Genomic DNA, 27,837 nt, shown 5'->3' on the forward strand with positions numbered 1-27,837 from the left:
GACTCTCAAACGTAGGCCTCACCTGCCAACTAGTCATTCACTTTGAGGTGATGCTGATTTATGATGGCAGTCAAAGTGAGCCCTCTTTTGGCATTACCCATGGAATATTATGGTGACCTTTGCCATCACAACACTGGCATTCATGACTGTACAATTTTAGACTGAGAGGGAGACATTCTTCATCTACCTAGTATTTGGAGGGAAATTTCCATAAAGCACGAAGCTGAATTTCTCCCCTTTTTTTTGTAAATAATTTCATACACGTCATTTTACAAGTACTAGGCTAAATATTAGAATAACAACAATCTCTGCCATGAACAGAGGGGTATTACTAGTTAATTACCTTTCTTTCTCTAATTCATGGTATAGTCCAAATGTTTCATTCTATTGGAAATTCATTGGTGGGAAAAATTCAATTCCAACAGTCTGTTTTTTGTTTTTTGTTTTTTTTTTTTTTTTTACCATAAGTTAAGATACTTGTGTAGTTTGTAAAGAATATCACATGTATCACACATTTTATAAACTTGAGTAATTATCAAAAATGGGAAAACCTTATGAAAATTTATTATTTTTAACTTTATCTCTATTTCACATACAAACAACTCAACACCATGTTCAAGAAATGCCTGGTAGAATGAAATATTAAGATACATTTATAAATGCTTGAAGTTTCATATGTACAACACATGTACTGGACTTTAACATATATCGAGGACAAGCTGATTTTGTTGTTGATAACATGTACATATTTCCCACAGACATCTGCCCATGGCACTAGTCTTCAATTGGTTACATATAACGATGGAAGGAAGGAATTTGTGAAGATTCACATTTCAATAAATACTACATACTTGGACGCAACCACTAGTATGCAAATGACACCAAACGGTGTAGCTGCCAATTAGAAAATGACTCACATTAATCTCTCTAATCGGTTTGCACCCGAATAAAAATCATTGCTTTGATTTATTGGCTGTAAGATGGCAAAATGTATCAAAAAATTCAGGGAAATTGACTTAGTCAAATATTTAAATTTGTTCCAGTGTAATCTAAACTCTGAAACAAATCTTGAAATCAGAACGCTTCCATTTTTTAGCTATGATGCCTCCTCCTAGTGGGAAATGTTATCATGTTGTTGGCAAAACAACGTAAGCAGCAATATGCTTGCCCCTTCTCAACCCTCCTCTGTCATGAACTTGGCAAAACAATGTGCATCTACTTGCAGTATGTTGTTTTGTTATCAACATGTTTATGCAGTACAATAATGGGCTGCATGGCCTTCATTTACAGGCGCCATTGATCTAGACTTACATTGTTTTGCCGTACCAATAGCTTGGTCAGGTTTATGCAGTAAAACAATGACTGTTTTGATTTATAAAATGTATATTGTTCCAAAAATAAAGGGTCTGGTGAAATTAATTTGCATTCAATATATATGTAACTGATACTGTTGGTCCTCTTAGAGTAGGATGCGAAACATTAAAAAGAGATGTACATTTGGAAAACGTTAAACTCAATTTACTGGAAACGAGGATAATGTTGATACGTTGTTTTGCCATCTTGTGTATGCCATACACGTTCAGCAATGAACACTGTATAACATTTTCCTCTCAAACTTACTCGTTGCTAGGTCATTGCAACATCAGAAGTTGGTACAGTGTATGTATTATATAAAGAGATTTAAAGAGTTTTCCTTTTTATTTCATGTCCACTAAGGAAATTGATTTGAAATTTGCATGTAGACTGTAGGTCATAATATTATCATTGTACATATCTAATGCGTAAATGTGGTTGCTACAGTGTACTCTTATTGCCGTTGTGTAAAAATATGTGTTTCAACCATTGCAATGCCCAAACTTTCTTGCCTTGGATCCAATTTTGACAAAGCTGTATCACGATACACACTGTACAGTATTTTGCATTCCATTCTACCGTAGCTATACATGTACATTATAGACTACAGCCAGCCTGCAAATGGAACTTAATCACACTTTAATTGTACACTTGCCGCAGCACTTAACACAGACCAAGATAATGAATATTGGGTAAATTACAGAATACCGGCAGCCAATCACCGAGAGCGCAAATCGCTCTGAAAAGAGCGTAATTACGCTTGCCGATAGCAACCATTAAAATATCAATCCGATCTGTGATACGGTTCGTGATTCGGCCGTCGACGATTGCATTTGTTTACGTGTGTTTTCCTTGCTCTGTGCGATGAGAAGTGTGGTATTCATACGTTGTTTACGGGGGTTTCAGGGGTGTCCCCTGATAGCGATAAAAATGTAGTTCTAGATCCTGACGATGCTAGTCTAGACTACCCGTTAAAATTTACGATGTATACTCAAGTTTTTAGGAGTTGAGGATAGTCCGTATCAGTGTAGACAACAAGGAAACTATAGAAATTTAGGTGAGACTACAAAGCAATCACTTACTGTATACGCTATATATTTCGCGGGGGTTTTATTTTCGTGAATTTCGCGAGTCGGGAGCTATTCGCGAAATTAACAACACGCGAAAATATTACCTTCCAAAATGAATCCCTTGCCTTGATGATACATACATTTCAGTACTAGTATAGCTATGTCACGGCTTACCGAACAGACCATACTGGCTAAGCTTGTTTACGCAGGTCCACTTCTACTGTACTTACGAGGAATACTGTAGAGAGCCAATCCATTATCGCAAGGGGACCACTCGTCAGAAATCTAGCGCGATGGACTTAACTACTTCAAAAATGTTGAATTCTAACTTACTAGTTCACAGAGTTTGGTAAGTTTTTTTCATGCAGTGTATAACTAGTATCATTCTTATTTGCTAGTACGTTGAAAATTCACTTTCTTTGCAACTTCATATTTTCTCTGGTCCCCCAATCACGAATTTAACCACTCGGGAAAATGTGTGACAGCGGCAATTCGCGAAAATTTATGTACGCGAAAATCATAGCGTATACAGTATCTAATTGCTGGTGCTAGCTTACGGTAGAGCTTACGCACTGTGTGGGTGTGCTTGACAGCCCACCATGTTGACTCTATGCAGTCGTACAACAGTAACGCACAACAGCTCATGATGCGTATGTGTGCAGTGGTAGCGCGTATTGAGTCTGCAGAACGCGCGCTTGTTTACTAGTACAGTGTACACTTCGTATAGCAGTTGAGCACGCAATTGTTTCATGACAACACGCGTATACGCTCTGCCTTGTCAAACTAGCGTAATTGATGTGGATCGTGAATGACTTGAGTCGAAAAGAGTGAAGGAAGACGGACTGCCAGATGTGATGATGTCATCACGATTAAAATAGTTCCGTCGAAATCGGCTCGAGTTTCTTTATCGACGAATTACTCGAGTTATCTTGATTTAGAGCAGTTTTCCTCTGAAACCACTCAATTTTCATAAAAATTGTGTGGTCAACCTACTTTTTGACGGCCGTTCCGTTCCCGGGCTTTTTTGGGGCCCCAGATGACTGCAAAGACGAATTTCAGCCCTTCGGGCTGAAATTCATCTCTAAGGGAGAGCTGCCGGAGGCGGCTCTTCAAAATACGCACTATTATGCTAATTTAGCCGGTATTCTGTAATTTCCCCTGAATATTTGACATACACTGTAACAGCAATTCTTTTCCTACCCGGTATACATTTGTACACTTGTATTAACAGAAACAACATTCCTTACGGAGATTTTTATATTCTATGAACAAGGTGAATTAATCAAAGTATTGAAGATACATTAGAAAATATACTTAGGTAATTTATTCCTCTATCACTTTACATAATGTCAATTGTATTTTGTATTATGCCTGTTATGTCTGTAAGGTGCAATGACTAGATAAATGATAATTTAAATACTGGTGATAACGATGATTATCATCATCATAATCATAATTATAATCATCATCATCATCCAAGACACTGAATCTGTTATTTCTTGCTCTACAAATTCTGCTCCACAACAAATCATTTTCTCCAGTTTCCAAGTCAGGCAGGCAAAATTATTTCTTTACTTGTACAGCTGTACGCTGTATCAAATTATGTATTCAAATCTACACGCTGTACATACACATAGATCTACATTGAAAGATATATCTTTTTAAATGCATTCAGAATCTAAACCTTAAAGAAATGTCTGTAGAGAGAAAATTTCATTAAAAAAGTAATTTGTTCTACAAAAACAACAAACAAACAAACAAACAAACAAAAAGGAAAACAAAAAGAAGAAGGAGAGATTACTGTATATCAGTAAGGAATGTCTTCAAGGTATAAGAACAGGACATCTTCAAGATACAAAGCAGGATAATCCCAATAAGACAAAACACAAAGGTTTTAGCTTGATGGATCTCACAATTCAGGAAACCAGAAACTTCAGTCAGCATGCAATCCCTGTCTGCATCTTCACACACATAACTCTTGGCTGAAATTAGCCACTGAGGATTGTTAGGTATGGTGGCTTCAATGCTCTTGAACAATGGGTATGAGCAGATTTTCCCTGGATTCCCTTCTCCCAACCCACCTTTTTTATGGACAAACATGAAATAAAATTTCTCAAGTCTCTTCTTGGCAGTGTTATGAGAAAAAAAAAACAAGAAAAATTATCTAACCTGTTGCATATTTGTCAAGTATTCATACTAGCCAAGTAAAAGTAAATCATTTTGAATTTTCTTGTTATTCATTGAAGTATAAATAAATGCAGTATGTAGACCAGTAGACCAGTCTAGGTCTAAAAAATGTAGGAAATCTAAACTCTGTACTGTAACTGATTTATACATACGTAGTACATGTACACCAGAAGTAGTTAAAAAATTTTGTTATTTGTACAGGATTTAAGATTAACAAAGATTGAATATAAATAACAGTGACCATTCCTGATACACCTCCACTACTCCAGTAAAAACAAAAAAACAAAAAAACAAAAAAAACCTCCACAAGTAGTATTTTTGGAGAATTAGTATACAAATGACAAAGGTTACAGGAATATGTTCGCAAATTATAAGAAAAATAGAAATATCGCTACGGCGACTGGTATGCCTCCGCCATAATGCATGGTTCTCCTAATAGGTCTATAGTACAAGGTCTTGACAATGTGTGATGACAGTTTCACACAATTGGCAAAATATTAAAATGACAGGTTTGCCACAAATGTGCTGAATGTTCACTTTCCTAGAACTAGGTTCAATTGGATGAATGATTAAAACGTCAGAGTGCAGGTATTTGGGGAACTGATGATTTTTACTTGACTTTTGACCCTTTTATAAGTTTATGCATTGAGTAATTTTCAAGGTACTGAGCAAAAGTATAATTTCAGTATCAAATGGTAAAATAGCATTATCTAAACCTGGCCTTTGACCTTTGACCTCACAGTTCCAAAGAGAATCACTGTTAGGTAGAACATGCATAAATATGTAAGTTTCATGATGATACCTTGAGTTACTTTCGAGATATGGAGGAAAAAGTGCAATTTAGCACTTTCACTTGACCTTCGACCTTTTGACCTTTGACCTTTTGGCAAGAAACTTCCCACAGAATATATATTGGGTAATACATGCATACATTGTACATCAAGTTAAAAAAAAAAAAAAACCTTCAGGCATTGCATAAATATAAAGAAAGTTGTGATATTTTGAGGAGTTGACCTTGACCTTTGACCCATGACCTTTGACCCATGACCCCCAACTTCCCTAGATAATCACTGCCCATCGGTACAAGCATATATACTAAGTTCCATGAAGATACCTTGAACCACTTGCAAGATATGGAGAAAAACATGAAATTTCAACCTTTTTTTTCACAAAATAACCTGTGACCTTTGACCCCGTGATTCCGTGACCCTAAAATCCAAACAAAGTATTATCCCCCCAGGATATACCCTCATACCAAATTTGATGTAAAACCACCACACGGTTCTTGAGATATCGACAAAAACAAGACGGGACGGATGTACGTACGGACGTACGTACGTACGGACGGACGTACGTACGGACGGACGGATGACCCGAAAACATAATGCCTCCGGCTACTTCGTTGGCGGAGGCATAAAAAACATAGACAGTGTCACTTGGAGGTCATTGCAGCTGTGCACAGCTCCAATTTAACACCAACAGACCACAATTCATAGTAATACAGACTTTACTTTTGTAGAACACACAGAATTCTGGACAGAGTCAAGTTCAGGGGGGCATTTCATGAAGTGTTTTGGTCGGATATTTTTCTGCAAACTGTTACAAGCTTTCATTTAAATCCTTGCATCTGACTGGCTGAGAGCATATTTTTCCGATAACTTTGTCGGACAAAATGCTTCAAGAAATGCCCTCCCCAGGTGCACATTTGATTGGAACTTCTGAATACAAAGTACATGTAGGGTCTGGACCACATACTAGCTCTGTGGTCACACTGGCAACAGATTGCGATCTTAAAGTTAAATGTCTTAAAGTTTTGCCCGTATAATTGCAAAGTTCCTACAAAACTTCTCAAAAAAATTTCCACTCAAACTAGGGAAATTTCCTGGATCCCTGCCCTGTCGATCTTCTTTATCTTTGGGCAGTGTGAACTCTGACAACTGAAAGTTTGTCACATGACCAGTCCACCATACACCATTATTGAGCTAAAAATCAATGTGCCATGCTGTACTTGTACCTGTTTGCGGGCGATGCCTCCGAAATGTGCCGTCATTGTGACATATGTACATGTGTGCATTGTTATCGTCACAATCACTAGCTGTCAGACAGCACGTTTTTCCTCCTTTATTGCACACACACACCAGTAATTCACACTACAGTTCGAGAACTTTCACAATCAAGAAGTTTAGCTGCTACTGTGCTAGTGTGGATGGACGAGAAAACTTCGCGATCTTCTGCCAGTGTGACCACGGCTATATTTCACAGCAGGTTCCCCTCTCAGCACAGGTTGATGCACTTACCTCAGCTCTGCTGCTGCATGCTGCCTGTACCAAGGAAAGATATTGTCTGAAGAGAATGTGTAGGAAAAGCCAGTCAGTGCCTACCTATTAACAACAGTAAAGTTTACGGCATCTTATCTCACAAACTACACTGTACACACCTGACTCGGTGGCCGTGATCGTGAACTGAAGAGCTCATAAAAAGTGGTGTCTGTAATCCACTAACGATAAATGTCTTGCTCTTAAAAGTTAATGGTCTTTGAGTTTGATATAAAGCAGAAACTAGGCTGCCACGAATCACGGCGGAAAGTGTCCTCTCACTGGTCACATTCACCAGTTCACAGTTGTCTTCTTCCTATTGGTAAAAATCCAAAGCATACATTACTAGCATCGTAGCAGGAGACGAGACCCTTGCCTTGCCCCTTCCTTGATCTCTTGATCCTTCCTTACTTTGTAGTTTGCATTCTCTCTTGTTAGAAGTAGCCTACGGCACTCCGCCGCGCCAACTGAAGACGAAGTGAACGAACGAAGACTATCAAAAACCGTCAGAAGCACCTTCTTTCAGTTGCCTTTATGGAATGATGTAGCCTCCTGTGGTCCGGGTTCAAGAGTGATATCCAGTTAGCAAAAATGCCAAAATTAAGAAGTGAACAAAGACTCCAGTGTCACGATGGACAGCGTAGGACGACTCGAATCCCAGACCTAACGTTACACTATACGTATGGGAACTTAACCGCGCTTCCGATCCGTCGCTCGCCGGCGCGGCCCAGCTAGCTAGCTACACAGTAGCTGGACCTGGGAAAAGTACAATCACAGTACACGCACACGTACACAACATGACACAGCTAGATGCATCCACCACTGCATGCACTTTTTCTGATCACCGTCTGGCAATAGCTGGCGCATTCATGGCACAAATTTTGTGGTGCCGTGCGAAGACCGCGCTCGCCTTACCGTGACTTTTATGGATTTCTTGGAGAGCACCATGATTGATGATGGAAATAAAATCATTTTGAATTAAATTGAATTGAATTGAATAATAGCACTAACATTCCATATCAAAGATGAACATGCTCAGTCGTAATTATGACCTCTTTGTACTTAACCCAATCAGAATACTAGTAATATGTCAGTACTCACTTGAAATATCTATGGAAGTTCTTCGAAACGACATTTGATCAGACCACAAAATGGGTTTTGTTTTGTTTTGTTTTCAGTCATCACATTGCCTCATTTCAGTGATCAGAGTAAAATAAGTCAGAACGGTAGTAGTTTCGTCAAATCGGCCACAAAAATAAAACATAATTATATTAATGCCTCTAAAGCTTTACGTTTTTACATTCACATTTGCATTAATCATCGATAATCACCATCAAGAAATTCACTTTAAAAATTTTTTATAGTGTATATATACAATGTCATCCAGCTGACTTGATTAAACATCATCGTATGCACAATTCTCCAAACAATTTTTTTTTCACAAAAATATAGGCCTAAATAGTTCATCTTTTGAGTTCTGATGGCTAAGTTCTTGCCAAGTACATATAAAGTGTTAAGCATGCTATAAGGATTTTTTTTTAATGTCAAAACGTAAATATAATAAAAAAAATTGTATATCGGCAACTAAATATTTTTAGAAACTTTGCATTATCTTAAATTCGTATATACTATAGTCATGTCTCGTCTAATTTTCATTGGTTGCTGTGTTTTTCCCCGTTTTTTTACCATTCAGAGTTTAGTATATTTACGTAAATACTGATATGACTGTTCCAAGAAAACTTACCAGAACTCCGATTGCGATTAAAGTTGAACTATACTGGAATGATTCTCATATGTGCCCAATATCAACCGTATCGTGATAGATATGTCTCTTTAGCTGTTGCGCCACGTCTGTGGAACTCTAGTCCCGCTTCGGAATTGTAACAACCTCACAATAAAGTCTTTCAAATGTGAACTAAAGACCTATATCTTTTCCAGCAACTCTCATTGTGAATGGTGTGTGACACATTTTGGGAGCCGGGTGCCTTTGACTGTTTCTACAAATAAATGGTATGCTGTTTCACCATCATCATCATCATCATCATCATCCGATCATCATCATCATCACTATCATCATCTCTGTTTGATTGTTTTTTTCTAATATTCATTCGAGCAAACTTGATCATGATGTAGATTCCCATGAGTCATGCAGCAAAGATCAGAAAGTCAAAACAAACGACTAAATTTTGTAAAGGTTATGTAACACTCATTCTCAGGGGCGGATCTAGGAATTTTGTAAAGGGGGGCGCAAACAATATTCCTGGTGCTATTTCCGGGTTTCTTTACATTTTTTCTTTTTATTTCTTTTGTTTTAACAACAAATAAAGAGGGGGCGCCCGGTACGCTCCCCTCTGGATCCGCTACTGATTCTGGTGTCCAAAATCATCATCAGCTATTGTCACTCGGCACTCCACAAGCTGGGCAGCATTTAGTCAATCTCCAACAAACATTCATTCAGGACAAAAAGGGAGAGGGAGAAGAAGGAGGTCCTCTCAGTGAGTTCCAGTGGTAGACTGTTTCTTTTTTTTAATATTCAGAACCCACTGGTTTCTTTCCATTTGCATATATTTAAATCATAGAGTGCGCAAACCAATTAAAACGCTACTTAAGAAAAGAATGTGATCTGAGGTCAAAGAAAGAACCAATAAAAAGTATAAAAATGAGGTGATCATGAGCTGAACTTAAACATGAGGAACAGAACAATCATGAAGTGTGAAGGTGAATGGAAAATAAAGAAGGTACATTGTATTGGGAAAGTATAGGCACAATGAAAGGTAAAGAAATTAGGATGTGTGGGAGGCTAAGTGTGAGAAGAAAATAAGTTAATTTAAAGGGGCATAGAAAATAACCTCTTTGGGGAATTAAGCTAAAGGACAATTGAATGTAATACAAATATATCTTTTGATCAATAACTATTTTCACGCTCTTATATTTATTGTATTAGGTATTGTTTTCAGGCCATTACTGATCATAATGCTTTTAGGCGCAGAAATTAGATGGGGGGGGGGGTGGGAGGGGGTGGGAGAGGGACTATTAGTGTACATCTCACCTCTTCCATAGATTATAACGCACAAGCCAGGGGCGGATCCAGGAATTCCGTAAAAAGGGGGCGCGTTTACAAAATTAAAGGGGGGGGGGGCGCACGCACCCCTCCCCCATTTTTTTTCTTTTTATTTCTTTTGTTTCAACAAAAAATAAAGGGGGGGGGGGTGCGCCGGTTGCGGTCCTCCCTGGATCCGCCCCTGCAAGCACACGCAGGGGATCGCTTTTGCATTTTTCTTGAAATTGAAAGCTCTGGTGCACATTTTGGGTAGAATATTTTGATTTTTTCGATAGACAGTGAGAAAAGTTAGTGTTTAGGGGAAATATGAACTGGTAAATTTAATATTGTAGGACCTGTGTCACCTCTCGTTCCGCGTGTGCGTTTTCACACGGGATGTTCACCACTGAATGAACTAATAAGCAGTGGCATGGAGGTGCAATAATAGTACTCACCGGCAACGACAAAATATTAACCGTATATGGACTAGAATGGTGACATATATCACGACAAAGTGTATATTTTCACAATGGGAAACGCATTTCTTTTTAATAGCAATATTAGAAGAAAGAACAAGTTAAATTCTGTGATTGTTGCATTATTTTTTTTTCTTTTAGGTGCCTATATCAAATTATTTGAAAATATTACAGGTGAGACACATTCTGATAGAGAATCTGACAGAAAATCTTAAAGAGGGCCCGTTTGAAAACCCTTCCTCTCATATAAAGTAGCATGCATGCGTATAGTACGGCCATCGTTGAGTTTTTTGCCTGGTACTGACACTTTCTAATATCCCTCAGGTTGTCACGCATACAGGCCTATAACTGTTTTTTTTTTTTTTCAACAATCAATGAACTTCGATTTTTCCCTCTTTAAAGTTCTGTCCAACTTTATTTCCAGTATTTCACTACTCTGTTTGTTTGGTTTGTTTTTATTTGCTTTGAAGTCAACATAATCTCCAAGACTCCCCCCCCCCCCCCCCCCCAGCAAAACCATGCACTAACTCCAATTTCGGCCTCTTCCCAACTTTAAAGGGACGGGTAGTAGTTTTGGGTAAGACCTTTTTAGTATGGTGAGATAATGAGGAATCCAGTCTCATAAAATATGAAAGAACATAATATTCCAAGAGAAATTCAATGTTTATTTGCCATGAAATTTGGTTTAAAAAAATATCCAAAACAATTCAAAGCGATAGTATAACTAATAAAAGTTCGAACCAAAATTAGGATTGCTTTAAATTCAATTGTTTTACTTTAATTGTTTTCAATCTCAGCCATTCAAAACTGATTTTCGTCGAATAAATTTGAATTCCTTTTAGAATGTTGTGCCTTGTAACAATTTGTAAGTTGGTTTCTTAGTATCTCGCAAAAAGTTTAAAAGCTCCGTCTTCATCTCCGCTGATTAATATTAACTATACGCATCCCGGCATTTAACAGCCAATTTGCGTTCGATGGCCTCATGCATACACACCCGATGCACAACACTTGTACACACATTCATTGTAATTTTTGATCGCCAAAATCTTTATGAAACTACTTGTCCCTAAGATTTTGCAATAACAGCAAGTTCTGAGGGGGAAATATCGTTTAATAATGTTTGATCCTATTCAGGTCGCTCTCAGGCAAGTCTCTCGACGTTGCCAGATTGCGGGAGGGGGGGGGGGGGGGGGGGGGGGGGGGGGGAAGGGGGTAATCCCTTTCCCTGCCCCTGGTGGCCCCCTCCTTTAACGCAGTATATTATTGTTATTTTTTTTTAATATGCCAAAAAATCCATCAACATATCAAGTTCATAGGAACTATAAAAATTAGATATCAAAACATATTAATGTAGTGATAATTTTGTCTTAAATGAGGGAACAAATTTTTAAAATAAATATATATCAAAACAAACTTGTACAAATTTATGTAAACAAAATGGCAGCTTCCTTGGATCGACATAGAACAGCTGAAGTCGCATGATGTAACATCCGATTATTTCGTGTCAGCTTTTTTCTACTTGTGGTGCTTGAAGTGTCAGCGGAAGAAAAATGTCTCTACTTCGCAGACTGTCTATCTTTGGCGTAAAAGGGACAAGATTTAGCACCAGTTTTCCTAATAAACATCGACTATGTCAGGTGCACAATAACGCCTCACATCGTCCCGATCCTGCTGCCGCCGCCGCAGCAGCAGCGGCTGTAGTGTCTTCGCCGCGGCCAAGCGGCGCGGCGGTGCTTACGGACGCCGCTGTGCCTGGCCCTCCACAGCCACGGTCGTTGGTGGAAGGGTGGCTTGTACACGCACGGCCAAGGATGGGGGAGAGCGAGCCAGGGGCAGAAAATGTGGACATGGAGATACTCATCAAGTGTCTGCCTGATCTTGCCGAACGACCGAAGAAGGAGAGGCAAAGGGTAAATTACATACATGATACATCAGTTAATTTAATGATTTGAATTGAAATGATTGAATCTCGCCCCTAAACCGGCGGGACGGTGTGTGTGGTCACAAGCAATGCCATGCCCATGGCATGCCGCATTCAGAGACTCCAACCCAAAGCACCTTCTGATCTGGAGATTCTCCCGCCTGAAACCCCTAGCAAACGGGAGACTCCAACTTGATGTGTGCGAAGCGCGAAGTTCCAGGGTTCTAGAAAGATGCTCTCTTGTGCTATATCTAAGGCTTATTTTTTTCAACATACGATAGAAATAAGTAAGAAATCCCTTCCAACGGGAGACAAAGAGCCAGGGCGGGAGAAATTAAATCTCAAACGGGAGAACGGGAGATTTTGCAAAAATGGGTTTTCGGCGGGAGATCTCCCGTCGAAAACGGGAGAGTTGGAGTCTCTGCGCATTGGCAATGGCAATGCAATGCAAGGTAGTTTGTGACTCTTTAAAATGTTAGTTAATCATACCTTGTCTGTTTCCTCGATCCTCTTTGCTTATTTTGAGATATTTTGTTGATCAGACCGATCATGATGCTCGATCAGTAATGTCAAGTTTAATCTACCCAAGCTAAAGCATACTTGAAATGAAACTTCATGCATGCAGAAATACATTTGCTTTTTCTTTCCACTACAGATGTCAAGGGAAAATGACCATCTTAATAGTGAATAATACTGGTATTTAGTGTTGTAATGGCTTTTCTGATACCAGTGTTCTTGCAATTCTGATGTATTGTGCTATTAATTGAAACAGGTATAAAACATGTCTTTCAACAAATGTATGACTGAAATAGATTCCATGATATTCAAAACACTGCTTTATTTATTGGTGTTTGTGACTTTTTGTGTCCACACAGCTGGTATGTATATCTGCAGTTCTTCACAGTACAATTGTAGCACATTCAACTGGAAACTGGCTTGTACAATTGCAGATGGATGTCAAAATGATACTGATATGGCATTCTAGCATTAAACGTTTAAAGATGTTTCTTCATGTTCTAAAAAGACATTTGATAATCACTCATTATTTGGATGATGAATGATTGTATAACAGTACACACTACAGATGATACCACTCACGGCTGTGTCCGTGAATTTACATCGTGAAGAAAAGTATCCCGCAGAAATACGAGACAAACCAGAATCCATGGAAAAGTTATTCATTTTGTAGATACACCCATTTAATAATTCTACATTTGCTGGAAAAGCGCATTCATTTTCTCTTCAAAAGAATGTATCGCCGTGACAGACCAGGGGATGGGGACCCTGGACAGCTACAAAACACGCACACTTTGCCGATATATACGGTGCGGCACCACTGACAGGGAGGTGTGGACCTCCCTGCTGGCACCGTATCTTCCGACACTGCACACACATGCACATAGTCACAATGACATGAAAATGTATACAAACTCGATACCGTACATTCCTCACAAGCATTTGTACAGTGCAATTCATCCGCTTAAAATATCAGAAACGGGGAAAAATACGAACAACGCGCGAAATATGCGTGGAATATCAGCGATTGTTCGCAAAAATGTTGCCGCTATCGCGTTCACGACGTACCGAGTGCGCTGTAATGTAAATTTTATAATGTAATGGCAAATGCACTGCTACTGTACCAGGACTTTTCTATTCCAGTAAATGAAAGTTTGCAGTGTGTATGCAGCGTGCTAGCATAAGCACTCGTGACTCGGCTCAGTCACAGTGAGCATTGCATTCTCTCGATCTCATATCTCACACATTCTCTCTTGTAAATTCTATGATGAAATTATTGATCCATTCCACTTGGCTGAGCTGTGCCTCATTGAATGGATCATTTCATCTTTCACCTCATGATTTTGAACTTTGCACTCATAAACATTCATTATTTGTTTATTACACAGGGTACTCCTGGTGCGAGGAACATGATCTCATGGAAGGAGATTCATGCTTTGGACCACATGCTGAAGAGGTCTGGCTTTTTAAGCACCCCTTCCTTATTTGGACTTCTTCAATCTATGAGTAAGTTGGAGTTACAGTTTTCGGTAGTCTGCTGGTCTATTGATACATTTAGGAAAGTTTAAAACATGTGAAGGTGCGGTGCTAAAAGCTATTTTTAATTGTGCAATAATACTAAAATTATGTCAGTCATTCCGTTTTACATTTTCTCTCAATTCTAATCTGGATAAGATCAGGGCCCCATTTCATAAAAATTTGATATGATAGCAACTCTTGCTGGGATGGCAAATTTCATGGTAACAACAAGAATCCAGCCTCCTGATTGGCTGTTGCTAATGGAAGTTGTCATTCCAGCAGGAGTTGCTATCCTAACATCTTTTATGAAATGGGGCCCAGAATGACCATGCAAGAAAATAGAAATCCCTATCAAGAGATAACTTTCTTTTGGGCCTTTTGAAAAAAAAAAAAAAAAAAAAAAACATTGCAAGTTATGTCATTGCTACAATTTGTGATATTTGTGATAATGAAAAAAAAAATCACATTCTAAGGGGGAAAAAGATGATCTTTAAATGAAAAACTGAAAATGAAGGGAATATATATATATATATATATATATATATATATATATACACACATATATATATAAATCAACAACAAGCAAACACCAAACCCAAAATGAGTACGTCTACATGTTATTCAATGAATGTACAAAGCACTTGCTACTAGTTTGATAAGAGGGATATTTTTAACATAATTTTGCAAGCATTATGGGCAAATCCTGGGCTTACATGAAACATTACCTCTCTATGCTTCCCTTCATTCAGTCAGTCATGTGCCTACACCGTATACCACTTCCTTTTATCACTCTACAGATCACGTCCGTGCTTTCAGCACCTCGGGTCCACACCAGCAAGGACAAGAAAGACAAGACCAGAAAGAAGATGAAGGTACAAAATGAGAGTGGACAGTTTCTGCAGTTCACTCCTTCATCCATCACTCTTTTTTTTTTTTTTTTTTTAAAGCAGGTGTACCTTGATTTAGAAAGGAAACACCTGCACCACTTAGATACTAACAAATTTTGTCTAACAATGTCAGTGTAGGGGGGGAGGTTACTTGATATAAATTAAAGCTTGAAATTTGACTGCATTGTTTTTCAGACTATATCCTTAATACTTTTCATCATCAAATAATCAGTCCTCATTTGCAGAAAATTTCAAGGGAACTACTTTTTTTTTTACAGGCAAGTGCAAAAGGGAGCATTTGAGGACTGCTCTGAATTGCAATATGCAAATTGGAGGCAATTCCATCATGGTATCATATTTTGTGACATATGCATTTGAACCATGACCATAAAGAGTATTGAGAATCAAGTGCTTCTTTTCTCATACTAGTTTGGAAGATAAAGGCAAAGCTTCATGTGAGTGTATTAGTGTATTTGTAAAAATGTCAATTGAGACCACCATTGAAAAGGGCAGTAAGATGTTGCTTTTTGTTTGTTTGTTTGCACCAGACCCGGGAAAGAAGGCCGGTGATGGGGAGAACATCCGGATGCTGATTGTCCTCATTCTCATCCTGACCCTCCTCAACCTCCTCTCCAAGGGAGACGAGGCCCAGAACATCTCCTGGCAAACCTTTGTCAACGACATGCTGGCAAAGGGAGAGGTGGGAATGATGGTTTTTAACCCATTGAGGATGGGCTGATTTTGCTACAACACGCATTTCCCATACACACCTGCCAGAGTACTGTAAAACATGATATATTCACGGCATGAAATTTTCGCGAATTGGAGCCGACAGCCTTTTTCGTGGCACGAAATTTTCGCGAATTGGTACCGGCATACAATGCATGTAGTGTAGACAAAAGCTTTCGCGTGCATTTTAATTTCGCGAATTTTGGCACTCGCGAAATTAAAATGCACGCGAAAATTCCTCGTTTTACAGTATACTTGGGACTCATCTTCAACGGGTTAGATATATCTTGGAAGAAAGTGTCACTGTCACCTGAAGAGGGGAATGTTTTATGTACGAACAGAGTGAGCTAGCTACATAATGAATACAGTCAAACCTGTCTTAACAATAACCACCTGTGTATTTCAGGCACCTGTATGTGGTTGGCACCTGCTTTATTTGGCCACTTTGATCTTTCCTGCATAGAAAACGTGTGTTAAAATTCCTGTGTATAGCAGCCACCTGTCTAGCATGGCCAGTTACAATCTAATTTTCACCCTTTGGCAATATTTCACTATGTACAGGGGTCACAAACTCGTGCTAAGCCCCTTATTCTAAAATATTTATTTCTTACAATTATTTCTGCCCTAGTTTCTTTGTCCCACATTATGGCTTCTTTCATTTTATACCATCCAAATTCTTAATGGAGAGTAACAGCACTAGAAATTATACACTGTTGTCTGAAGTTGTTCATATCTGAGATCAGATGGCTGGTAATGTTATGTGACCTTTTGCATTGATACATTATACAGATTTGCCCCCATCCTGTCAATAGTGACCACCTTTCTGTAAAGGCCACCTTTGAATGTTTGTCCTTGAGCTGTCTTTACAGGACAAGTTCACCTTCATAAACATAAGGATTGAGAGAATGTTGCAATATTAGTAGAACACATCATTGAAAGTTTGAGGAAAATCGGACAATCCGTTCAAAAGTTATGAATTTTTGAAGTTTTTGTGCAGTAACCGCTGGATGAGAAGACTACTGCAGTGTGTGAATAACTTAGATGTCACATGCGTACAACAATATAAGGAAAATATAAAGAGAATTTCACAAAATTTCATCTTTTGAAAAAAGTACACATTCCCCCGACTCGTTACCGACAAATGTTATGGGTAATATTATTCCCCCTGCCTTTAGAAAGAGGCAATTCAAGTGCTCTATTATTATGTGAAAAAAGTGAAAATATGTTGAATTTTCTTTACATTTTCTTTATACTGTTGTACGCATATGACTCACAAGCTGTAGTAGTCTCCTCATCCAGCGGTTCCAACACAAAAATTTTAAAAATTCATAACTTTTGCATCGATTGCCCAATTTTCCTAAAACTTTCATTGATGTGTTCTACTAATATTGTTGCATTCTCTCAATCCTTATGTTTATGAAGGTGAACTTGTCCTTTATGCAGGGTTTTGATTTGTCAAAGAGACCCAAGTATGTTGAGGTGGTGTTATATAAACCTTTTGCTCTAGTAAGTTACTGATGTTATTTTGACTGTGGTTTGCTTTCTCTTTTAATGTAACTCAAGTGTTACTGTTGACATTGATTTATATTTACATACCTCAAGAGACTTCTGTTAATCATGCAAGAACTGCTTTCTGAATATCATTATTGGCAGGTGAAAAGTGTGTCTGTGACATACTACGACTCTGACGGCAGCGGAGAGAGCAAAAATCCAGAGTCGGATGTTGTCCATGTCTTTCTGCACGATGGCGCCATCGTCTTCGGGCGAGAGGTAGGAACTAAAGTCCAGTGTTGTCACTGTCGCAATTCAGTTTGGATGTGATGATGCTTGGGTCAAACAAGTATGCTATTCATTTTGCTGACTGTTTACAAGACAGGAAAAATTATGAGAAAGTCTGGAATAGACAAGTATCACAGTTTATATATTGTTACAGTGTATATGCAATGACCCCTGAGATTCTGTTAAGTAATAGTGTCGTATGTGATTGAACAGAAAACAACATTTTGATGTATGAATTACCATAAGTGACCATGATGTACTGGCAGGTCAGAGCTTGACTTGCCACTGAAACACACATATCTCCTTACAGGCCATTTGTTGCTGATATTCAGCATGTGGTTGTCAATAAGAAGAAAATCACACCTTCAGTGGATTTTATCATCTTGAGTGAATTGTATGAGAGATTTTACTTGGCAAAACGGCTGGCCAACCAACGATACATGATGCAAAATTTACTGGCCACAAATAATGATGTTGCTGGATCGATTTCTGGCACCCAAAAATCATCCAAACTGTTGAAGATTAAACTGATTGTCAACTAGTAATTCGTGTCTGGTTAATCTTGTGACTCCCAGGTTGGCAGAGGTCAACCCAATCACTTCCGGATGAGAGTTGGGAACATCCAGAACTTTGAGCAGAAGCTGAGACAGGCGGAGAATGAGCTTGGTATCAGGCAGAATGACAGGGTGGGTGTTTGTTCATGAATGGATCATGGTAGCTTTGGTGTACTTATGACCCTCTCAACTCTTGAGGAGAAGATGCACATACATGTATATCTAAAGGGGAGAAGTCGGGGCATTTTCCTTTTTTTTTTTGTGGGACCAAGCTTTCCACTCCCTCTCTAAAGCTGGTGATGTAATCCATTCTTCCATGTTACACAGTGTTCAAATTGCTTTCCATAACCTACAGGTTTGCTGTTGTGTTAGAAAATATGTTTTTGATTTTTGTGTTTTATGTTCCTCTTATAACTAATAGTTTTTATTTTTTCCGTGTAGGTGAGTATTATTTTATTTTGTTTTACATGGTTGCAGTTTGATACATCATCAATAAATCGTTGTGCGCATGGCAGATTGTCGCTAGGCTGTGGGAGCGCGCATGGGGTCAACAACATTCTACCATGCACAGGGAAGCACGTTAACAACATTCTGCCATATGCACGACGAAACAAATTAAATAATCAATAGGGTGCAATGAATGATTAGATCCGTTATTGAACTAAATGGCATGCTTTGATGGTGTTTGAGTATCATTTGGTGTCAAGCAAGTCAGAATTTGTAATCACACGTGTACCGAAGTTACACTGATATTAAGTGATCTAAGACAGCCATTTGCTGGCAAGGATTGCTCTACTTGGGAATAAAGATCTCACACTGACCGTTGTACACTGTTTGATTTGCAGATTCAAATCCGGTACAGGCACGCCAGCTCAGACGGGATGATTAGCATCGTGGGGACAGTACTGGTCCTAGGTTTCCTCCTGTACATCATTCGGTCTGCCATGCGTGGTGGCGGCATGAACGCCTTCACCCAGCTCAGTAAGAGACCCGCCTCTTCTTCTTGACATATACTGGGGAAAAGAGAGAAGTATTGTATAATTTGCAGTAATGTGCTTGCTAGGGGACTAGCACATTTGCCAGTGTCTATGCTGTATAAGTTGTTATATTTGCGAATGAGGAGGTTACAGACCTTTTTTGCGAGATGTTGTTTTTGCGAATTGACACCGAGGCTATTGCAAGTACAATATTACCCTATCGCATGTCGACATTTTTGCATGTTACGTGTGTGGTCCAACAGTAACTTACGAAATTCGCAAAAATGAAACCCTTGTGAAAATAACGGCTTATACAGCAGTTTGGTGATTGCCATAGATGTGCTGGCATTGCCAATGAATTGCAATATGACAGGTCTTTCAAAGGGTCTGCTGCATTGGTTTCGCCTAAGCAGATTTGTTAGATTTCCATGACGGCTAGGGAGTGCCAATGTAGTTGATGAGTGAGGCACATATATTTAAGCTTTTCTGTGCCAGGGACTAATGGACAGTATATACAATGATATGGGGTTTTCTATGCCAATTAGCACTCAGAGCACACAAAGGGGTTAAGTGCATTCCCGAGCACATAAAGGATCAAGTATGTTATAACTGCACGAAGTCTATCTTGTCTACATAATCATTGTGGCATGGTGTTATGCTAGGGTTTCAACTCATGATTGACACATTTTAATTATTGTCCATGGTAGTGAGGACATGCTTTCTCCTCAGTTTGAGTACTCTGAATGAGATATATTCAGCTCATTGAGCAGTTGAATAATGTCATTGCCTTGTGATGTGAGAGGGATAAGGTGGTGTGGAAGACGGAATGCCGCAGATGGTAGTCGTACAAGGAACTCCGAGGGATATTGATTTGTAATTTGGATGTGAGAGGATGTCAGGTGACCATGAAAAAGAGTCAAAGTGAGAAAGGATTTTGTTCCTCGTGGGAACATAAATAAATCCTATTACACACATTGTGTGCGTACAGTTTTTGAGAGACAGGATACACAGCTTGCAACAGGTTGCACTTCCTAAACTGTGTAAAACCTTGCTGTATGTTCTAGCCAAGGCCAGGTTCACCGTCGTTGAGGAAGGAGCGTCCAAGGGAGTGTCCTTTAAGGATGTTGCCGGTCTGAAAGAAGCGAAGCAGGAGGTCATGGAGTTCGTTGACTACCTCAAGCGTCCGGAAAAGTTCCAAGAGCTTGGAGCAAAGGTATGGTTGACCATTTCCAGTTGGTATGTGGTCATCTGTGGATTTGAGTTATGTGTTATCAATGTATCTATAGAAAGTAAAAAGATTTTTTTTCTTTTGACATACTCAGATGTGCATTTATTATCTACATTTTCTTGAATATGATAATTTTTGTGTCTTTTACTGAATCTTAAAATGACCTTTCAATGTTTTGTATGGATGTTATACCCTGTAATTTTCTTTATCCTTGTGTAGAAAAGAATTCTGTAACATTGTGATGAACATATGACAGATTTAAATTGTTAGGGTTTGCAAATCCCAGTTTTCATTGTATTTTTCTCTTTTTCAACACCTGCCCATGACTGTATGCCACATCTCAACAACATAAGTATACTTTTGAGTGCAGTTTTCTCTCTTTCAATAACCAAAGTGTACAGATGTAGGCTGTCTAATTTCCTATGTACACATTGCCTAGAAGTTACATTGAGGCAACTGCTCAGAAAGAAATATTGTCAGAGGTTAGATGTAGCCAACGCAAGAAACTGTCTACAATACATACAATACTAATGAGTGCATGCATATATGTAGCGTGCCGGAGAACTTTTGATGCAACTGTGAACAATATGATGTCATTCTGTTTGGTGGCCAGGTTCCCAAGGGTGCACTCTTGCTGGGGCCCCCGGGCTGCGGCAAGACCCTCCTGGCCAAGGCTGTGGCCACCGAGGCCAACGTGCCCTTCCTCGCGATGGCCGGCTCGGAGTTTGTGGAGATGATCGGGGGCCTGGGAGCAGCCAGAGTCCGCAGCCTGTTCAAGGAGGCACGCAAGAGGGCGCCCTGCATTGTCTACATCGATGAGCTGGATGCCATCGGCAGGAAAAGATCAGAGTCGTGAGTGTATCAAATTACCATATTGTAGTAGAGTAATCAATCATCACATAACAGGCACATTTTATGTGTCCACAATGATACATTTCATGTATGCCTGAGAAATAAATATGAAATGGAACTCTTCAAATTTCTGATATAGTTTTCCCGTTTTGTTTGCAGGTATTTTGATGCCAAAGAAAGATGTTCATGTCACAAACCGGTATTTCACAATTAAAGCATGTTTAGTGTACTACTGAAGAGCCAAACTACTGTAAGAGTGGAAATCTTTCCAGTGTTGAAATTTTCGTGCATTCGGGGCAACGAGAAACCAGCATGAAAATAAAAGCACACAAATATTTTTGTTTGTTACCTGTTCCAGCAGTTCATGTTTTGATATCCCGGAATTAAAAACATGTGAAACTCATCTTACCTGGCCGAGCGCAAAAAAATTACTCACAAAAAAAATATCCACTTTTACAGTATACCTGATTTGCTACTCTGACAGTGATAACATATTTTGTCTAGTACATAGTTCAGTGACCCAAAGCTGTAAGTACTACTCAGTACTGTGTAAGTCGTTAGCTGTTCTATTTTTACATAGACAAATGCTTGTGGTCATGTGAGAACAGTATTGCCAAGTTGCAGAGTAAATGGTTATTTTACAGAGTGAAAAGTATCTGTACAAGGTAAATTGTATCCTTTGCTGGTGTGAACAGTATCATTACAATATGAATGTTATCTCTGCCGTGTGAATAGTATCCTCAAGTTTACAATGTATCTGTGATATGTTGATGGGATGCAGGATAAACTTCCAGTCCTCAGGGGAAGAGGAGCAGACACTGAACCAGCTGCTGGTAGAGATGGATGGGATGGGGACCCAGAAAGGTGTCATCATGCTGGCATCTACCAACAGGGCCGACATCCTGGACAAGGTGTGATTACTATATACATAATACACATCAGTGAGGGTATCATTAAGAATTATCCACATGAGATACTATTGGAACAGTCTAACGCAACAAAGGTGATAGGTTAGGGTCTTCGGACTGTTTTGGAAGTACCGAATGCGGGTAATAGTGCTTATGCCCATCATTCTTCATACATGGGATCAGTTATATACTGTTTGTTGTGTATAGGGATAATATGCAATGCATAGGTCAGGATATTAATACATTGGTTGGAAATGCAAGAGGTGTACCATGATGGGAAGCCATATAAGGGCCCAGATAGTGCATCCCATTACATTGATTTTAAAACATTTTATGAATGAATTTTGAAAGACATATCTACTGTATAAAAGAGAGAAGCGAACTCATGTTTAAATGGCATCTACCTTAAGTGAATGCAGTTAAATGTTTTGCTTGTTGACATGTCTACATTCAGAAGTGCAAGGGTAACTGTCATCTTAGTTGACAAGGATTATTCTGTTCGAACAATCTGTGCCTATCATACTGTCTGTGTTGCTATGTTAATATCAATATCATCTGTCTTTGCACAGGCGCTCCTGCGACCGGGCAGGTTTGACCGGCACATCCTGATCGACACGCCCACGCTGATCGAGAGGAGGGAGATCTTTGAGGTCCACCTCAAGAAGCTGGTCCTGGAGAAGAGGCCAGAGGATTACTCCCTCCGTCTGGCGCAGCTCACCCCAGGCATGAGTGGTAAGACTCCTCGGTAAAACCTAACCAGGAAATTTTGATGGTCATTCTTTCAGGGACTGTAGACTGTAATCCATACAGAGCTTCCTCCCTTGTGTAGCTTGGATTGTGGGCATTGCTAGTATGCTACTGAGGGGCTTATTGAAGCTTGTATAAATTTAATCAGCTGATAATAAAATACAAATCTGCCAGGTTGTTGGAAGTTACAAGTAGTGCAGGATTAATTACTTTATACTGTGTATATTTTGTGAGGTTTTTGTTTGTGCAAGTTGGGTGCTATTTGCAAATTTTACAACAAATGAAAGTGCTAACTCTGATCCCGACATGAATATCACTTGTTTGCATATTCGCAAAATTGTTGGGCAGTCTCAATTCACACACACACAAAAAAAAATAGACTCAACAACTATATGTGGTGAATACATTAACATTGCTACACAAAGACTGTCTCTTGTTTTATTGTAGATGTCAGTGTCTCAGACATTCTGGTATATCAAGAACTTACATTGAGTATCTAGAGCTGTCAATAAGCAGTCAGGCAAATTTAATAGATTTTTAAACATTTCAGATCAAAATTCATACAAACAGTAAATGAGCAGTATTTGTCAAGATGGATATAATGAATCTGTCTGGTTATGAAAGAGTGATACTGAACATTTTGTTGTGTCTCTGACTGAAATCCTTTGCCGTGCTTAGGAGCTGACATCGCCAACATTTGCAACGAGGCAGCGCTGCACGCAGCCAGGGAGTCCCACAAGGTCGTCGACATCGAAAACTTTGAGTTCGCGGTGGAGAGGGTTGTTGCTGGGGCAGCCAAGGCCAGCAAGGTCATATCGCCGGAGGAACGCAAGGTGGTGGCGTTCCACGAGTCTGGCCACTCCCTCGCTGGCTGGCTGCTGGAGCACACTGATGCCTTGATGAAGATCTCTATCGTGCCCAGGGCCAATGCCGCACTGGGATTCGCCCAGTATCTTCCGTCAGATCAGAAACTGTATTCCAAGGAGCAGGTAAAGATAAAATCCTTCACTGTGTTTTCCACTGGATGGAATCATGTTTTGATATCAAAACCAGTTTATTTTTATGTATTTATGTTTATTTCCAATTAATCGAGTGTCCTGTATCTCTACACCATTTCTTTTATGTGGGCCTCTCTTTTCAAATGACACATTAATTTTGTTTGAATAGTTTGCCATAAGTTATGCACTCGCTGATCTTATTTTTTTATGCTTTCATATGTATTTTCATATAATTTCTGTTACATTTGCTCTTTGTAGTTGGTATTTTGATATTGGAAATAAGATATAAGTAACGGACAGATATGTGTGTTGACAGGTATATCTTGTGTTCTGAGAACTGTTGTTGAGATATTCAAAGTGTTTTATAGTGCATATAATACGTCATGTATGCATGCTTTATTTTACTTTTGCCTCTCTTCCCAGTTGTTTGACAGAATGTGCATGGCACTTGGGGGTAGAGTGGCCGAAGCGATCATCTTTAACAAAGTCACAACAGGTGGGTTTGTTGAAACTAGTTTTGCATTTAGGTTCTAGGAACTGTCTTGAAAAGAGCGAGGGTTTAATCCACATTAGGCATTATCTTTTTAACGAATCAGATGATTATCTTAGTATGACCAGAAAGTTTTGAAAAAAAAAAAATTGTACACAATATTAAGAATTGTCCAAAATGCATATAACTTAATCACTGTTAAATACTGGAAAAATTTTGTCCTTGTTGTTTACAATCTGTAGTGCACAATTGCCATTGTCTGGGCATCAATACCCGTTAACTCAATATAAGAATATTCTCAATGTGATATGAATCCCAACTGCCGATGTGCCGTCACTTTAGTAATGGGCATTTTCAGATTTTTTTGTTTTGTGCCGTGATGAGTCATCGAAGCAGTGGACTCCAGAGGAAGCTGTTTACACCAAATATGAATGTCTAGCTGGGCCTTTGAGGGCTGATTGCTAGTTTTAGATAAATCAGAGTCTTTCTTAAAAGTGTGCTTACCAGAAAGTGCTTGATTTTTTTTTTTTAATCATGTGTGAAATCAGGGGCACAGGACGATCTGAACAGGGTCACCAAGATGGCCTATGCCCAGGTGAGGTCGCTGGGGATGAACGACGAAGTGGGCCACGTGTCCTTCCCGGAGGGCAACTCCAGTGAGCTGGGCAAGCGACCCTACAGCCAGAGGTTACAGCAGGTCATTGATGAGGTATGTCACACCTTTAACTCGGACCTAATTTCTCAAAAGGTGTTTGCAATGATACAATGCTTAAATAGATTCCAGTTGCCTGATTTGTTTTTTTCAATTCAAATGAAATTTGTTTCCAATAACACATGTTTGTTGTCATACAGATTCAATGAAAACAAAATGTACAATGTATTAACACAAAAAATGCATATGATATGGAACTATTTGTTCAAACTAATTGCTTTAATGGAAAAGAGGGACCCACATAAAAGACGAGCTTGTAGAAGTGTGGGCCACTCAATAAATTGAACTTACAATAGAACAAATGTAAAGGTATGGAAACACACACACACACACACACACACACACACACACACACACACACACACACACACACACATTGAATTGAATTGAATTGATTGGCCAAGTGCTCATCAAATGACGTGTGGTAAAAAGTACCATGGCATGCTGCTGCTGTTGAGCGTGCAATTTTTGGTTGACCATTTGGTGATACAGGGGAAACTCGGTATAACGAACACTGCTATGACGAGATATCGGTTATTGCGAGGAAATTTTGCCGGTCCCAAATTTCCTTCCACACAAGTCTATGTAAAATGCTACTCTTATAGCGAGATCGGCTATAACGAAATAACTGTTATAACGAGATAAATTTTGTGACTTCCAAACAAAGAAAAACATAGCCAATCAAACCTGTTATAACAAGGTAAAGCAAAATGTCTTCGGTAAAGCTTTACTTCGCCTGTGCTATCATCTTCCGAGATTGTAAAACTTGATGCGCCAAAAACTGTCTTGTACACACATAATTATTTTCGTCAGTGCACTCGAGCTAGCACTGCATGTTGTACGTGTAAGTGTGTGTGTGCGCGCACACTGATACATTCAGAAAATGTGGTGGGACGGCCATATGTATGTATACATGACATCATCATGACGTTTAGCAGGTGTGAGGCAATCTGATGCTGTGATTGGCTTTCTACGCAGGGAAATCCCCATCTTCACACACATGCAGTCATAATGTACATACAGAATGTGTCACATACACACACAGCATTGTGCAGACCGTATTCAATCTTTCCACACAACACACACCCATACCATAACCATATACCAATCCACAGACGATCTTGACACAGTCGCAAGCTGTATAAATTTACAAATTCAAACACCTACAATTAATAAGAAACACATTCTTGATATTGGATTTCATTGGCAAAAAAACATCTTCTTAGCAATAAAGGTGAGTACTTCCCTCACACGCAATATCCAGTTATCAGTATTGATTGACATATGATGGGTAGTCCCACATGTGCAAATTAATGTCTTTATGTTATGCTTTCTTTTATGCCTACTGATATAACGAGATATTGGCTGTAACGAGGAAAACGACTCGGTCCCGACCATCTCGTTATATCGAGTTTCCACTGTATTGCACTATAGGGCATATGTTTAAATTCTACTTTTATGTATAGTCAGACTTACAAACGAATGAAAGCTCTCCATGCTGTAAGGCTCTGTGTTGAGTGTGCTGGATTGAATCTTATGTCTGTCGAACAAATTGTTTCGATGTTTATCACAGGAAGCGAGAAAGCTGGTCACTTCAGCCTACCGGGCCACGGAGAAGCTGCTGTTGGATAATACTGAGAACTTAAAATTGGTGAGTCACTGAAGAGAGAAGTAAAGATGAAACAAGTGATAGATGCATTGTGTGTTTTAAGCCATTTGATTGAGGGAAAGTGAGAAGCAATATGTTTTTGTATGAATCGTGCATGAGAACAATATCTGAAAAACAGCTCAAGTTTCTTCCTGACAATAACACAAGTTCTATCCATTTAGCATAGAGAAATAACACTTCTTTGGTTCTCTATAAACATCTTTTTGAAATATTTTGCTTGTAATTTTCAGGTACGATTAAATACCACGTCTTCCCATCTAAAACATGCATGTATGTGCAGTGGACTCCTGTTATAACAAAGTCCAGGGGACCTGCAGTTTTCTTTCGTTTTATCAAAATTTTGTTAAAACTGAACAAATAAACAATTAAAAACATTGTGCGGGTGATTTTTGGGCCTAAATTTTTACTTCGTTGTAATCAGAATTTCATTATAATCATGTTCGTTTTAACGGGAGTGCACTGCAGTGATGTATAACCTAAGTGCGCATTCACACTCACAATACACACATACTTTGCATGTTTGCAAGCATTTTTACAGAAATATGTGCATACATACATGCACAAACACACTCGTACTTATATTTGAGCATTTGTTTGTGTGTGTGTGTGTGTGTGTGTGTGTGTGCTCCTTTTCACCTCTGTTCAAGCAAGCTGCTGACCTACTGGAATCTTTTCCCTCCTTTCTTCTCCCCAAGCTGGCCAACAAGCTTCTGGAAAAGGAGGTTCTGAACTACAAGGATGTGGAGGCTCTGTTGGGACCCCCGGCATTCGGCGAGAAGAAGCAGATCGGTATCGGCGACTTCGACCTCTTGAACTCTTACAGCGACGACGAGATGGACGTCGAGGACCAGGAGAGGAGGAAAGAGGAAGAACGGAGACGCAAAGAGATGGAGGATGATGACAGCAGATGA

General features: G+C 39.2%; 2 protein-coding genes across 2 annotated transcripts in view; one reads left to right on the forward strand and one right to left on the reverse strand.

The window, feature by feature from the left end:
• LOC139737166 (uncharacterized) overlaps nucleotides 1-7,593 on the reverse strand; it is a 132,637-nt gene extending 125,044 nt beyond the window's left edge. The window contains exon 1 of the mRNA XM_071647846.1: nucleotides 6,908-7,593. The gene's annotated coding sequence lies outside the window, so the exon portion shown is untranslated. The remainder of the gene's footprint in view (nucleotides 1-6,907) is intronic.
• Nucleotides 7,594-11,991: 4,398 nt separating this feature from the next.
• LOC139735878 (mitochondrial inner membrane m-AAA protease component paraplegin-like) lies at nucleotides 11,992-27,837 on the forward strand. The gene is made up of 16 exons (XM_071646632.1): nucleotides 11,992-12,351; nucleotides 14,267-14,384; nucleotides 15,194-15,268; nucleotides 15,832-15,983; nucleotides 17,666-17,782; nucleotides 18,367-18,477; nucleotides 19,191-19,326; nucleotides 20,387-20,535; nucleotides 21,164-21,402; nucleotides 22,184-22,313; nucleotides 22,880-23,042; nucleotides 23,736-24,046; nucleotides 24,479-24,551; nucleotides 25,094-25,254; nucleotides 26,831-26,908; nucleotides 27,622-27,837. The coding sequence occupies exons 1-16, from the start codon at nucleotides 11,992-11,994 to the stop codon at nucleotides 27,835-27,837; spliced, it is 2,589 nt and encodes an 862-aa protein (XP_071502733.1).

The sequence above is a fragment of the Diadema antillarum genome, unplaced genomic scaffold (assembly GCF_040938485.1).
Source record: "Diadema antillarum isolate AM-2024a unplaced genomic scaffold, OU_Dant_1.0 scf00000028, whole genome shotgun sequence".
Classification (NCBI taxonomy): Eukaryota; Metazoa; Echinodermata; class Echinoidea; order Diadematoida; family Diadematidae; genus Diadema; species Diadema antillarum.

Excerpts from the sequence above, each read along its gene's own strand:
- LOC139735878 (XM_071646632.1), top strand. The coding sequence starts at position 11,992 with ATGTCTCTACTTCGCAGACTGTCTATCTTTGGCGTAAAAGGGACAAGA. Across the intron at positions 12,352-14,266 it reads CGAAGAAGGAGAGGCAAAGG|GGTACTCCTGGTGCGAGGAA; the intron begins GTAAATTACATA and ends TTTATTACACAG. Across the intron at positions 22,314-22,879 it reads GGGCCGACATCCTGGACAAG|GCGCTCCTGCGACCGGGCAG; the intron begins GTGTGATTACTA and ends GTCTTTGCACAG.